The 15,515-nt window shown below is 38.6% G+C and overlaps 1 protein-coding gene across 5 annotated transcripts in view; it reads left to right on the top strand.

Annotated features, from left to right (window-relative positions):
* MLLT10 (MLLT10 histone lysine methyltransferase DOT1L cofactor) overlaps nucleotides 1-15,515 on the top strand; it is a 100,818-nt gene that overhangs the window by 62,790 nt on the left and 22,513 nt on the right. For all 5 annotated transcript variants that reach the window (XM_081881926.1, XM_081881924.1, XM_081881928.1 and 2 more), the window contains one exon: nucleotides 9,676-9,854. In XM_081881926.1, the coding sequence (XP_081738052.1) occupies nucleotides 9,676-9,854 (179 nt within the window). The remainder of the gene's footprint in view (nucleotides 1-9,675; nucleotides 9,855-15,515) is intronic.

Raw genomic sequence — 15,515 nt, 5'->3', positions numbered from 1 at the left:
TTTATTTATTTTTTGGATTTCAAGATTTTCCAGAAAATTCACTACTGTTTCCAATAAGAGATTTCCAACAAGCCAGGATATATTTTAATGGAAAAAAGACTAGGGGAATATAGTAGCAGAAGGTAACAGCTATTTGAATTCCTCTTTCTGGCTTGCAAACAAGCGGATATTTTGTAACAGGGAAGCAGCTACCAAAACTGCTGTTATTTTAAGCGTACAGTTTCCTTTACTCTAGAATGAAAGCAGTCAACAGCATTGTGTGGCTTTTTAACAGGCATTATCTTTCCTGGATGTGCTGTTTCTTCCTTAAAATTCCAACCGCTTCCCTGATAATTGCAACTGTAACTTTTAAAGAATGATTTAAATATCCTGTGTATGTGAGTTTGAACTTTCTCTCCAAAACTATTCTTCCTCCAACTCTTTATTTCTTGCCTATCAAACTTTAAAAATGTTTCTGCACAGGAAGTCACTGTTGGCTATTCTTGCTTAACAGTTCTTGAAGAACATAGAACTTTAAGGGGGGGACCTGAAATTTGTGTGTATTTTAGTTTGGGCACATAAAGTAAATTGATGTGGGGAATTTGAAAAGTATGCAGAAAGTACAAGGTCTGTTACACTGCCAGCATCCCCTCCAATTTGTGACAGCCTTGATATTTAAAATGTCTTTATGTATGCAATGTTTAGCACTTTCAGGCACACCGGCAGGATTGAGCAACAACACAGTGTTGTTACCCCTCTATTATATTTGGAAATGTTATCATTGGAATATGGTCTTTGGGAGCAGAAAACCCTTTGGGATATAGCTCGATTCATCAAGTACCTATGCAGGAACTATATCAGTTAAGCAGGATCAACACTGCTTTGAAAACAATATACAAGGGGACCTTCAGCTGTCATCTGCACTATATTTTCCATATCTTTTCCAATCAGTGGCGTAGTGTGGGGGTGTAGGGGGGGCCGGCCGCACCGGGCACAACATCTGGGGGTTAGGGTTAGGGGGCGCAAATCCACGGGTTAGGGGGCGCAAATTACTTGCCTTGCCCCGGGTGCTGACAACCCACGCTACACCACTGTTTCCAATGAAATATGAAACAGGATACAATCCACGAGATTTGGTCTAATAATTTGATGAATTTGGAAATCAACCATTTGAGAATTTCAGAGATGTTGTATTGTTACATACAGTGGCTATTAGTCATGTTTATATATCTATTTCACATGCAGTCTTGCTTGTCCACTCCTAAATCACGCATACAAGTCTTTGTAGACATGAAACACATGAAACATGAAAGTGGTAAAGGAAATGACAATTGAGAAAATGCAAATAAAAAATGTGGGGATGGTCCATAGAGTGCTGAGTGCTTCCTACATGGGAATTACTGTGATGATTGGCACTCCAAAGTTCTATACTTGTTAGAGATCATAAGAGGTTGGCGTGGAAAGGCCACCTCCAGAAGGCCAACATACAAATGTAGAAATCAGTGCATGGCTATAAGAACATAAGAGCCTGGTGATTCAGGCCAGTGACCCATCTAGTCCAGCATTCTGTTCTCACAGTGGCCAAACAGATGCTTGTATGATGTCCTTGAAATAGAAGCAAGTAGGAGAAATACTGCATGCCAACAGCAATTGTATATATAACAACTTGAATTTATAGAGGATAATTTTATCCCCTCTTGTTTTTAGTAGTTTTTAAAATCCTTGTACAGCATCTTGAGTGTGCTAATGTGTTCCATATGTGTTTCATTTTCTGCTACTACAACTTCCACCATTCAGGTTTGTAGGCGTACATGAACTATTTCTAGCGAAACAGCTCTGAATACATTTGTAGGCATAATGATTGAAATTCCTGCATGCCCACTAATGTTTCACAAGAGTAGGCCTTATGTTGTGCAGAGTGGAGGCTGGAAATCCAGTTTTGCCTAGCTGTGTTTTCATTGCAGCATCAGTTGTGGGACAGGGTAGGGTGGAGGAGTTTCTGTGGTTTTCAAATATTCCATCTTACTTGCCAGATATTCCACCCCAAATCCTGCCTTTACTAATTAGTCTAACACCAGGTACACTCTGTGACACAAAATAGTGATTCTGTTTATATACTCCCAACTGGCTTCCTAATTGACTGAGCTTGCTTAGGTGTTCTAGGAAATGGTTTTGTGGACCCCTCAGACTGGGGAATGTCAGAAGAAACAACTTGGGGCTTAATGGCTACCTTGGAGCTCTCCCAGTGTATAGTTCGGCAGGCACATAGCAGGTGCCCCAGATTTGATACTCTCTGCTGATAGGATGTTGGTGATCTTATAGTTAGGAATATTTTGACTCCTTTTTTGTCATTAACAGGTAAACATCTGGTGAGGATTGGCGTTTCAGCACCTTAGTTATTTGTAAACAATGGCAGAGAGATTAAAATTTTCTGTTCCTGGTGGCTGATGGTTTTCAGAAAGCTCAATGGAAGTTTTCAGTTGACTAACAAACATGACTAACCTTTGCAACAGGGAATCAGTTCAGATGATTGCCATTATTTGCTTGCTGGAGCTGATTCTTGAAGAGCTGAGACTAATGAGGCAGTTAGGATGATAGCACAAATGCTATCCTAATGAGGCAGTTAGGATGATAGCACAAATGCAGAGCTTTTCATTGCTGTTAGAGATATCTCATAACCAGGTTAGAAATGTGATCATGGGAGATCCTCAGTAATTTACTGTGGTTATTGGCAAGGCACTTAAGAGTTGCTGATATCCTTTCTATCTTGGACAGTACAATGTGTACATGTCTGCTATTCAACACATCCACTGCATCCATTAGTAGGCTTGTTTGGGTGGGTTGCAGTTTTGTCACCCAAGGATGTGTACAAGATTCTTGGAGTGCTTAGGCCTACCACCTGCTTGCCCTAATATAGCTCATTTTGGCTGATTAGACTTAGCTGATTAGACTTAGCTTAGCTTAGGGGTATTACTTAAAAAATGGTGCTATTCAATTAATGTCCCCCAAGGAAATGTGGGGATACTGCCCACATTTTTGTAAGAGAGGATGATAAAACCTTAACTGGATGAGGAAACCTTTTCCTCAGTCCCTTAGACCAGAGTTTCCCAAACTTATTATTCCGCCCCCCTTTGAGTAAAAAAAATACTCAGTGCCCCCCTGGAAATCTACCTTTTTAAAATAAACAAACAGAAAGATGTATCTATATTTCTTCCTATGTCCTAGACCTAGAACATAGTAAAAAAAAGATGTTGTAAATAAGATATTGAAGCCTGAAATTATAAATAGGCAGGCAAGCTGCAATCCACTTCCTGGGCCTTGGTGAAGCTGAAAAGGGCTCAAAGCCCGGGAAAACTCATCACCTCCAGCACATCCACTAGATCCAGGGGAGGCATCGTTGCTGTCCTGCAACAGTGTTGCAGGACAGCAACAGATGAAACGTGACACTGAAGTGTAGTAGAAAATTTTCCGAACTGATGCCTAGAATTGCTACTAGGCCGGATGGGGTGAATTAATTTACATGTAATCTTCACACTAGGAGATGTTGATGATGGATGGCCCAGTCTTGTAAATGTTTAACCTGTTCTAAAGGGGGTCATACTACCCAGTAGGAGCAGTTTTGCAGATTGGATGGCTAGGTGGCATCTGTATCCAGGTCTACCTTTGTCACATGTGCCCTTTTTTGGGGAAATAATCTAGCCACTATTATATATGTTCTGGTAACTTCAAACTATTCTAATGTGCTGCAGATGAAGCAGCCACTGCAGATTTTGAAAAGTTCTGAACTGGCTAAAAACATGGTAGTTGGGGGATAGATACCAGGAACATATTGCATCAGTATTAAAATAATGTCACTTGTTGCTACTTACCGTTTGGGTACTACTTTTTACCTTCAATGCCCTAAACATTTGGGAGCACTTTTCCCATACCATCCATGCCATAAACTTAGATTGTCTTCTGTTCTAGTCCCCCAGCCATCAGAAGCTAGGTTTATGGGGCTCTCTCAATAGTGGTACCCTCCTTTTGAACTCTCCAAAGAGCAGTCTCTTTTGCTGCTGCCTTGTTGATCTGGGAGACCAAAAGGTGGGATATAAACTTAGTACAAGTCTGAACAGGCAATTGGGTTATGATGTGTCACTTCTTCAGTTTTCTATAAGTACTTCAGTTCCCAGAAATAGCTCTTGCTTAAAGTGTAAGTGGCAACCGCCTTTTTGTAAATATTTCTTAAGAAAATAAAAGTTAAGATGCCTTCTTAGGATCAATCATCGTTGAGCATCTGGAATCAATTTACCACAGAACACATTCCTGGTAGCTCATTTGCAAGATAGCAATCAGCCCTTAACTTCAAAAAGCCTGTTTAAAAAGTTGTTGAGGAAGAAAAAACAAAATATGTTGTTTGAGGTTTATAAAGGAAAATTAAGACTCCATATAAAGATGATTTTGGATGCTATATAATATCTCCTGTGATGCTAAACATTGGTATATTCAAAATGGTGAATGTTCAGGTTTATTCAGACAAGGGTATGTGTAGGGAGAAAAAAAATACAAAAGCACCCAAGCTGGTATTTTGAGCAATATTTACATTCACAACAAGCAGAGTAAAATATATTTCAAAGAGTGATGCTTGAAGATTTTACTTTGCCTCTTGTTTAAATAATTAATATATTTGAAAACACAACCATTGCCTTCTCCAACCTGGTGCTGTCAACTAATCCCAGCCAGCATTGCCTGCAGGCAGATATAATGGGAGTTTTAGCTCAAAGTATCTGGAGGGCACCAGCTGGGGAAGGCTGTCCAAAACACAATATTGAAGCATGCCGCTGTGCAACTTCCATTTAAGATAACTCTGCAGGACTTCAAATAAAATGTATACCTTTTTTTTAAGGGGTAATCAACTCTTGGACTAAGACAGGAACTTTTATGTTTTTGTTGCATACACTGCAGCATGATTTGAAAATAAGAGAATATTTTAGTTTGTATTTTCCTTTATCTCATGACCCTCCTTAATGCAGTCTTCCTTAACCTGATACTCTTGAGACCTTTTGAACTGTAGCTCCTGTCATCCCTGACCATTGGCTATGCTGATGAGAGTTGTAGTTCAAAATATGTGGACAGCACCAGGTTGACAAAGGCTGCCTTAAGGTGAAACATCTAGAAGGCGGAGCAATGTTACCACCTGATCAATTCCCAGTGGGAGGAAAATAATACACCGGGAACCTGAAATATTTCAAAGTTTGGTAATTAAATTCTAGATGTTGTGAACCATATCCTGAAGGTTGGAGGGGCAGGATTTACAGCGTTTAAAACCAACTACTTCCAGAAAAATTACGTTTTATACAACATCATGTTAAATCCAAAAGAATTGCCATCTCACTTAACTGGGCCTAGTTCTTTCTGTTGGATAGTTGGACATTAGTCTTAGGTGCTGTTTCCATAGGTATCTGGCAGCTTCCTGGTATGTAACTGCATGGTTCCAAAAGTGGTAAGAAATATGGAGGATGCCAAACATCCTGGAACAGAGCTGTCTAAACTGTGTGTCACAGCACGTTAGTGTGTGGGCTGCAGTGTATAGGTGTGTTGTGCGAATGCTCTCCATCCTCCTCCTGGGGCTGGAAGGGGGTTAATTTAACCTCTGGTTTGCTAGTAAAACTGAATTACTGTGTCACAAAATAATGCATGTCTAAAAAGAGTGTCACCAACATGAAAAGTTTGGAAAGCTCTGTCCTAAAATAAAGAGGGACTGTGGTAAGTTGTGGAGTGTGTGTGTGTGTGCGCGCGCGCGCGCGCAAAAGGGTTGTTTGTGCTTTCCAGGATGTTTCGATTTCTGAAGCCATCCTTGAAAGGAATGCTCTCTCATTCTTTATTAACTCTTATCACTGAAAGGTAGCTGAAAATGAAGGGTGCTTATTCTCAGGCTTGTAGAGCAGCCATCAAAAATGTGTCTATACACACATTCGTTGTCTGCATATATAGCCAGTGCTCTTATTCAGCCTCAAGACTAGTGGCGCCTGAGAAAAAGGCATTATCTTAAGGATGCATGGTCAAGGTATTGTATAATTATTGAGATTCACACCAAATTAGGTAGTGTTTGGAAGAAGTAAGTTCTTCCGCAGTGACCATAATTTGTATTCCTGTCCCTTACTTTGGCAGAATCTTCCATTATATACTCATGCTGCCACAAGTTCGGTGTGTCCAGAAATAGCTGTTATGTTGCTCACCTCTGAGTCCACTTTCAGTCCACTTTCCAAGATTGCTATGATGCATTTTTCCTCATTTTCCCACTGCTTCTTCCTCATTTACATCTCCCTGCATGTTCATCAGAAGTAATTTCTCATTAGTAATTTTTAAAGTACTTATTTTTCCCCTCCCAAACATCATTAGTAGTAGTAATGTGATTCTGTAAGTGCTATAAGCCTGGCAAAAGCCTGTAATATTTGAGTATATTTGTCTTATTTATTATTAAATTCATATCCCACCTTCCTCCAGTGAGCTCAAGATTATATACAAGGCTCTCTTTTTCCCATTTTATCATCACAACCCCTCTGTGAACTATGTTAGGTTGAGAGGCAGTGAGCTTCTTTTCTGAGTAAGGATTTTAACCCTGGGTTTCTGGGTCCTGGTCTAAGACTCTTAACAAATGCTATGAGAGTAATGTTTTACTTTAATGGTGTTTTGATTTAACAGTGTTAAGTAAGGAATATACAGTAGCTACATTTAATACTGAGAATTTTAATCATGCAAATAGATATGAAGGGGTGTACAAATTTGTTGTGGCAGTTGCTGGTGTCACAAAGTCACTAAGTCAATATGCTCTCAGCCTGCCATGATTTAAAATACACAATGTATGCCTACAGATAAAATAGCTTTTAATAAACATATCAAATATAGAATGATAGGAAGTGAAACCTGGTGCAACATAATAATAAAGGCAAAACCTTCTTTGAAGGTTTATGGATATCAATAAAATATGCATATTGCTGAATGGAAAGTTATTGTAGGAAAACCATCCATGACTTATATAACATTTCTCAGATATGTTTTCTAATACTATCATTTCATTCATAAAATAAGCAATATGATTGAATGCACTCAGGAAGCCTTTAAAAAAATCAATATAATAGCTGTTAGAAAACGCTTTTTACAGGTAAGTGATCAGAGCAATAGCAGCAGAGAGATGTATTCTTCTTCATTGAAACCCACATCTATACATATATTCTTTTGTGTGTGTATTAAAACAATTTTAACATGGAGTTCTTTTTCTCCAAACTCAAAAGCTGTCTTGTAGTTTATGAATACTGTAGAGGATGGTAAGTTATATTAGAATGTTCTCCACAGGTTCATTTATCACAAAAGGTAGTCTTTTGTGCAAAATTCTGATTGAAGGTCTGTATGTTCTATTGATTGGATGAAATCCAAGGTTATAGTGAGTCAATTGTTCAGTACCTCAGTGAAAACTTTGTAGATGCCTGCAGGAGGCTGATAGGTCAATAGTTCCTCAGGTTCCTTTTATTACAGTTTTTGTGTGTAGCAAAATGAAAATAGTGTTATTCTACTACTAACACTTTTTTCTCTTTAATTATTTTTGTGACTGGCTTTCCTAGATTCCATTCATAGCTGTGCAGTACGGAGGTATACCTCAAGCTGCCTTACACTTTTGACCAGCTATTATTTAAAAAAAATACATGGAAAGATATTTAGTCTTAAACATTATTCCTTAGTTCATTATGCAATCCAAGGTTGCACCCCAATGGCATTCAGAGAGCTAAAAGTCAACTATTTTAATTAGGCGCTAGTTAGTGTGTCCCTGAAATGTTCTGAATATTGGTTCTGGCCTTTTGATTATGTATTTATAGCTAGTAGGGAAAAAGTGGCAATTTAGAATTCTAGGGTAGAAAGGGACCTCAACAATTCATTTCATCTAATGTCGTCCTGCTGATACAGGAAACCCACTACTATAGCATCACTGATAGGTTGCTTTCTGCTTAAAAACCTTCTAACAAAGAAGAATTCACAATTTTTCAGGCAATCTGTTCTACTGTTTAACAGCTGTATTTTTGTTGATTGAAACAATCATTCTTCCAAATGTTTGTCTAAATTCTTTCTCCTGAAATTTGAATCCATTGCTTAAGATCCCACCATCTCGAGCAACAGAAAACAAAATGGTTGTTTCATCTGCATGACGCTGCTTAATAGTCCTATCTTCAGGTTAAACATGCACATCCTTCAACCTTGCCTCATAAAATCTCCAGCCTCTCTCCATCTTTCTCATCCTTCTTTGAACACATTCCAGTTTGTCAGTGTTCTTTTAAACTGCAGTATCGAGAACTGGACACAGGAGAAGTATAAGCAAAGCAGAATAGAGTAGTACCTTTTTTGCAATCTGGACACTATACTTCTCTAGTTGCAACCTAGAATTCCATTTGCTATTTGTGCTATCACATCATACTGCTGACTTATATGTAGCATATGGTATACTAAAATCACTCGATCACTTCCACATGTAAGGTTATCAAACCCAGTGTCATCCAGGGAATCAACATCAGTAAGAGAAAAACTTACTGAAATCAGGTTTCCTAAAGTCTTGGGTGCACATCTGACTAGGTTAAGCTTTCTCTTTCCTCAGTATCATGAATACCAAGATGTTGTGGTCACTTACACTTTCTGCTGTTTCACCTCAGCAGCCCAACAAGTTCTTATGGTTGATGAATATCAGGTGCATGGTAGCTGGTCCCCGTATTTCTTCTTTTACTTTGTGGAAGATAAACTTTTCAACAAGATAGGTCAGGAATTCGTTAGACCTTTAAATCTAAGCAATGTTCACCTTCCAACAGATATCTACAGAGTTGGAATCTTCCATTACAGTGGTACCTTGGGTTACATACGCTTCAGGTTACAGACTCCGCTAACCCAAAAATATTACCTTGGGTTAAGAACTTTGCTTCAGGATGAGAACAGAAATCGTGCTCTGGCGGCGCGGCGGCAGCAGGAGGCCCCATTAGCTAAAGTGGTGCTTCAGGTTAAGAACAGTTTCAGGTTAAGAACGGACCTCTGGAACGAATTAAGTACGTAATCGGAGGTACCACTGTACTACCATCTCTCCCCTCTTTGAGTATGTGGTAGGTAATCTGATCTAGGAAGGTTTCATCCTTGTTTTCTACCTAAGTTTTTGTACCAATCTTCCACAATGATATTGGGTTGTATTGAATGTAGTGCTAAGAACAACAGTTCAACACTGCAAAGATTTCTCATTGTGCAATGAAACATTCTCCTCCTCGCCTTGCTGTCCAAGCAGCTTGACCAATTGCCGGTACATTTTAGAATCTAAAAGCTAGACTTTTAAGTTTCTGACCAACCCGTTCTAGGAAGAGTTAAGGCTAACCTATGTGGGTGATAATTATTACTCAATGTAGCAATTTATGATTGTTTAAATAATTGTCCTTTAAACCTTAAAATATTTTCCAGGTTATAGTTATAATCCTCAAGCCAAACAAACAAAAAAAACCCTACCCTACCCGCAAACAGTTGTAAATTTGTTTGTGCCACTTCACAATAGGTTTGTTCTTGTTTCATATGCCTTTTAATGAACTCCTTGTTTTTATATAAAATGCAGTAGAGGGCCTTCTTTAGATCCAACTAATGTAGTACTAATTTGGTTCATAAATCCAGAAAGACATTTGTACGTGTGCTTTCTTTCAGGCATTTATAGCAGCAATGATGTAGCAGTGTCCTTTCCAAACACAGTGTCTGGCTCAGGATCTAGCACTCCTGTTTCCAGTTCACATTTACCTCAGCAGTCTTCTGGTCACGTACAGCAAGTGGGAACTTTGTCTCCGTCTTCTACGCCTTCTGTAACTACAACTGTTGCTACAACTCAGGTAGGTTGGGTTTTTTTATTGGTGAGATATTCTGCCACGACAAATGAGCCATATTGGCTATTTGTATTTCAGTTAACTAAATACAAATATTTGAACAATATAATATGTTAAGTCTTAAAATCCTTGGATATTTTATGTATAAAGGCAGGATAAAAATACTTTAATAACTAACCTTCTCATATTTGTGACTTCCCGTTAGCTTCTCTTCACTTGTTTCATAAAACTTCTGCAAATAGTATTCAGAGCGTCTGCACACTGTGGTTTCAATATTAGCATTACGACAGATTTCCATCCCCCCCCCCCCCGTTGTGCCAGTGTTTGCCTTCCAAAGCTAATCCTTTCAATAAGTGCCTTATAAGATCTCTGTTGAAAGTAGACATTATAATTGGGTTATAACTATGGCTGCAATCCAAACCCCCTTTATTCCTGGCTGGGGGTGGTAGTGGTTTGGATTGGGCAGAAGTGTTCCTCCATCTAGTCATGCTGGCTTTTGCCTGCGTGGTAAAGTCAGCATCACTTTGCCAGACTGGAACTGCTTGTTTTGTTTGCCAGGTGGGCAGAAATGTTGGCGGTGGGATCCCCACTAGCAGCAGCCAGTGGAAAGGCCCAGAATGTACCTGGGGAGCAGCTGAACTAGCCTGGGATCTGCTGGATATGCCTAAGCCAGCGCCACTGCCATCATGTGGCAGCATCAGACTCAGTTTAGGCCTGATCTCCCACACCTTCTGCCCTGGCCAGCAAGGTTGTCAATGTGGGTTGCTGCTTCTCTGCCAGAGTTTAGATTGCCCCCAAAGTCAGCATACACAATGATGAAGATGTATGCTGTGCCTAAAACATAAAAGGCAGTCTTATAAAAAGCTTGGGTCATTTAAAAAACGACAACCATCCATTGTGAGGGAATATAAAAAGTTTTAAATTCAGCACCAAAGGGGTAATTAAAGAGAGTTCCCTTTAACAAAACACTTCTTCTAGGCTCCACAGGTGAAATAAATACAGGAACAAAAACCCTTCTACTAAAATGTCTTTAGGACTGTAAATTGAGGGCTTAAAAGAAAAGTACTCTGCTTTGACTAAGAATAATCATTGGGGGGGGGTAATATAAATACAAGAACAAATTTAAAAATAGATCAATATCACAAGTGACAATTTAATGTATAAGCAAAAAGTTATCACTGCAATTTGCATTGTTTGGTTGTGGTTTTTCACCCCCTAGGCTCACACACAAGCTTCTTCCCGATTTGAGCCCTTTTCTGCTGTTAAGGCTCCTTGTGTGGGAATGAATATTTGAGAAATGGGGGCATGTTTCCAAGCTCTGCCCCTTGAACATGTCAGCTCAATACATGAGGTTGAGGGTGATTGGCTGAAGCAAGAGTTCTAAACCACTCAGGAAGACTCCACAAGTATGGAGGTGCAATATTGGGGGCAGGGCTTCACAGCACAGTCCTACTTATATTCATTGGCACATGAAGAGACTGAACACCAAAGTCGGGCATCTTTCTCCTTACTTATTGGTTTCAGAATTGGAAGCTCACTTCAAATCATGGAACCTGATCTTTCTTACTTCCTCCTGGTTCCTGGCGTAGTTCTTCCTTGAACCCTTCTTCCTCATTGGGATCTGCCTCGGGTGCCAAAATGTCTTGGGCCGCCCCCGTATTCAGTTGTGTTTAGAACATATTTTTTAGGAGAAGGAGCTAGCCTTGATTATTTATGATTCATTTTGGAGTTCAACCTCCAAATAATAACATAATTCCTTGTGAAGGCAGAAATTTCATAACAAAGTTTCTCTTGCTATCTCCAGCTGAAAGCAGAACCTCAGCTAGTAGCACCAAAGCCTTCTTATCATCTCACTGTAAATTTTGCCAGAAGAATAAGAAAATGGGCAACATTATGGTATTTCTGCTAGGTGAAAGACAACATGAGAAAAGGGGATGGCGCTTCACCTGCTTACCCTTTAGTACTTTACCCTTTTGGTACTGGATTGGATGAAATGCTTACTATGTTCTATCATAATTGCTGTCTTGGCAGTGCTTTTTGTGCCTAAAACATAAAAAGGCAGTCTTTTAAAAAGCTTGGGGCATTTAAAAAACAACCACCATCCATTGTGAGGGAATATAAAAAGTTTTAAATTCAGCACCAAAGGGGTTAATTAAAGAGAGTCCCCTTTAACAAAACACTTCTTCCAGGCCCCACAGGTGAAATAAATACAGGTACAAAAACCCTTCTACTAAAATAGCTAATTGCTGCAGTTGCTGTTAATACAGAGATCTGCAAGATTCTTCAAACAGTTATGTGTAAGTAAAAAGTTGTTTCTTTTCCTCATTCAGTCTGGTTTCATTTTTATCCTTCTCTGCAATTGAGTTTTTTTCTTATAGCTGTTGCAGTATACAGATGCTTCCAATGATATGATTTCTGCCTTTGTAAGCATGTGTGTCATGGTTTCATAGGGCTGTTCTTTCTGGTAGTCATATATATATAAAGAAAAACTTTGTTTGTTATTTATGTGCTAACAAACAGGCATAATCTTTGGAAAGGTATTCATAAATTTTTAGTCTCATTATTCCATATAAAAGGAGATGCAGCAGAGAGAGTAGATGCTAAATAGTTTGTAGGCTTGTTTAACAAATAGGTTATATAACACTAAGCCATATATTATTTGGTATTGTGCTTATATTTATTGCTTCAGTTTGGCATTTGTGCTGTACTTTACTGGTTATTGCTGTATCACTTTTTCACACAATCCCAAATGTGGATATTGCCAGTCATAATTACTTTTATGGGGGTGGGTGGTACACCCTGTCCCACCATGTCCTTGTTGATCTATTACTATGATATTTGTTGGGGTGTCCATACATTCAGTAACTGTTTGATAAGGTATTGATGTAAGTGTAAAAAATGGTTGGGATACATTATTCTTTTTAATAAAAAATTCTGACTATTTTTGATTAGCACAATGATACAATTTAAAGCAATGGTTCTCAAATATTCATCCTTTGGGCCACACTTTCAGAATAAAAAATTGATTGTGCCACACCAAAAAAATTTAACTGGTAGGAAATACATTGGAAAACAGAAAGAAACTACTCTTAGCAGTACTTGATTTATAACATAGGACACAGCTAATTTATAATATGATCATGGGGCATCCAGAAAGTGTAAAATAATGCAGCTACATAAGAACATGAATCCTTCCCAAAATGTAATTATAAACAATCCTCCTACCTTAAGTTGATGAGAGGTGTGAACTTGCTTTCGTTGGCTAATCTCATTTATATTAGCTTTAATTTGAGACAAACTCTCGTCTCATCAGCACAAATGAAATGTTTAAATGTTTCTTTGATTGTCCTTGAATCTTCCCACCACACTTGCCATTCTCTCCTGCCACATGAGTATGGTGCACCACACCTTTTGAGAATTTAAAGAACAATTTAAAGAACTCTAAATCTTGTTTTGCAACTACTTTTTTAAGGGTAGCTGCAAAAAGTTAACAGCAAGGTGTTGCAAAAATAAGGGTGTATGTGTGACACAAGAATAGTTTAACTTTGTCTGGTATAATGCACTAGCAGAGAAATTGAAGTTTTCAGATGGCCAGACTGTGAAGCAATTTTGTGGGCAAGTGGTATGGTTTTACTGAATGGTTGAAAGGACCAAATACCCGTAACACCTTTCTCCAAACATGGTATGCTATGGGATGGTATCTTGGGATGAAGTGAAAGCCTGAAAGGGTATATTATCTGTAGCCATCTATCAAATCTGAATGTATAGCATATCACATGTTGTACTACTGCTTTAAAAACAACAACCACCCCACAAAAAACCACATGATACAATAAGTACAGAGAATTGGTAGCAGTTTTCTTGCCAATCTAATCCACATTGCTCCAGAATGCTGAAAAAAGAAAGTGCCTGTCGTGCCCTAGCTAGCTTTGAATAGAGGCAGGTGACTTGAAAGAACCCACCACACTTGTGCAAAATTCTTGGAGGCTGGTCAGAATTCAAGCGCTTGAATGGAAAACTGAGCCCTATTCACCCATGTCTTTGCTTTTCCTAGTCATTCCAACCAAAAAGTCCTCCTCATTTGTAGATACTTTAAAGCAGACTTCCCTAATGTGGTGCCCCACAAATGTTTTGAACCACAGCAGCCCTGCTGACTAGGCCTAATAAGGTCTAGACCAAAACATGGAAGATGGCACCAGGCTGGGGAAGGCTGACCTGAAGAATACCGACTCTCAGTACAGACCCTTGTGAAGCCACACAGTTTATCTCTGACAACTCTCAGTTTACCCACTTTTTGGTTTTCCTGTCATTTTAACAGTTCCCAATATAATTTTTTTCTATAACAGAATCTTAAGTTATTCCATAGCTGCTAAGTTTTATGTGTCTGGCAAAGAACTTGGTCAGAAACAGAATATATACCATACATACCTCTGTCTGCCAAAACCTAAACTTTTAAGGAACATGTTCTGGTTAAAGGTATGTTGATGTTCTTTCAGCATGGCTGCTTTTCCACATCCTTAATTCTGTTTATAAAAATCTTTCTTACCATTTCAAGACAGATGATTGGTCAATTTGTTCATATTAAGTGATTCTGGAAATCTTGTAACTACATAGTACAAAAGCTGACTCTAAACATGTTGGTTTTCTGAATAGTTGAAAACTTACAACTACTTTAGAGAATGCAATTGAGGCTTGGATGACTACTGTGATATATTACTCAAGAAAAATGAATTGGGTTTGATATTTCTTGATATTTTGTAATGAAGATGCGACAAATTCATTGTTTTGCTATAATTCCTTCCCTTATAACTTTGCCAGTTACCAGTTTTACTGTTTTTCTGGCCAGCTTCTGATGTACTTAAATAATATTCATTGTGTAAATAAATAGTACATAAAGAGCAACATATCATTCAGTACCTTATGCTGAAATAGTCAGATAGTTAGAAGGAGACAACATGTGTAGTTATAGTAAGTCATAGACTTACATGTAACAAATGTGTGCTCCCCTTTGGGCTTGTTTCCATAACATAGTAAAATAAAATGTGTCTGCAAGGTGGCATTCCTTTATCTACTTTCCTGTCAGTAATCCCCATTAAACTAAATGAGTTCAATGTACTGTACTCCTGAGTAGACAGGTACCGGAGTGTGCTCCCAAGTAGGCTTCTCATTGGCTTGGTTGAAAGCATTCAGAATACTTGCATTGCCTATTATGTTCTCAAAACTTTTAACGTTATTGTTGAAGACAAGTAAAACATATCTGGGAGACAAGTGAAGCATGCCTGCAATCTTTTTCCTGAAAGGAGTGATAGAGCAGCAGTGTCATCTAGCTTATTTAAGTTGTTAATGGTTTATGGCTGTGTGCAGCAGCTTCATGCACAAGTGTATAGGAGAATCGTATGTCATGCCCTGAACTTTGTCCTGAGTTCCTGTGTGCTTCTGAAAAGTGTTATTTGTATCATTCTGCAGTGACCCCCTCTGGCTGGCAGGCATAAAAGCAGCCATATCTAATTCACTTTCTCTCCCCCCTCCCCTTAATGTAAAGATCCTAAAACAGAAATATCATATTTTTTACTTCCTTCAGAAATAATATTTTCACTTAGTGGTGTTTATATTTGAGTAAAAGTTTCAGAATGTAGAAAGATTTCCATTAAAGTGTTGTCTTGTTTT

This window comes from Podarcis erhardii (genome assembly GCF_964252035.2).
Source record: "Podarcis erhardii genome assembly, chromosome: 12".
Lineage (NCBI taxonomy): Eukaryota > Metazoa > Chordata > Lepidosauria > Squamata > Lacertidae > Podarcis > Podarcis erhardii.
This window is presented reverse-complemented; position numbering and strand designations above follow the sequence as displayed.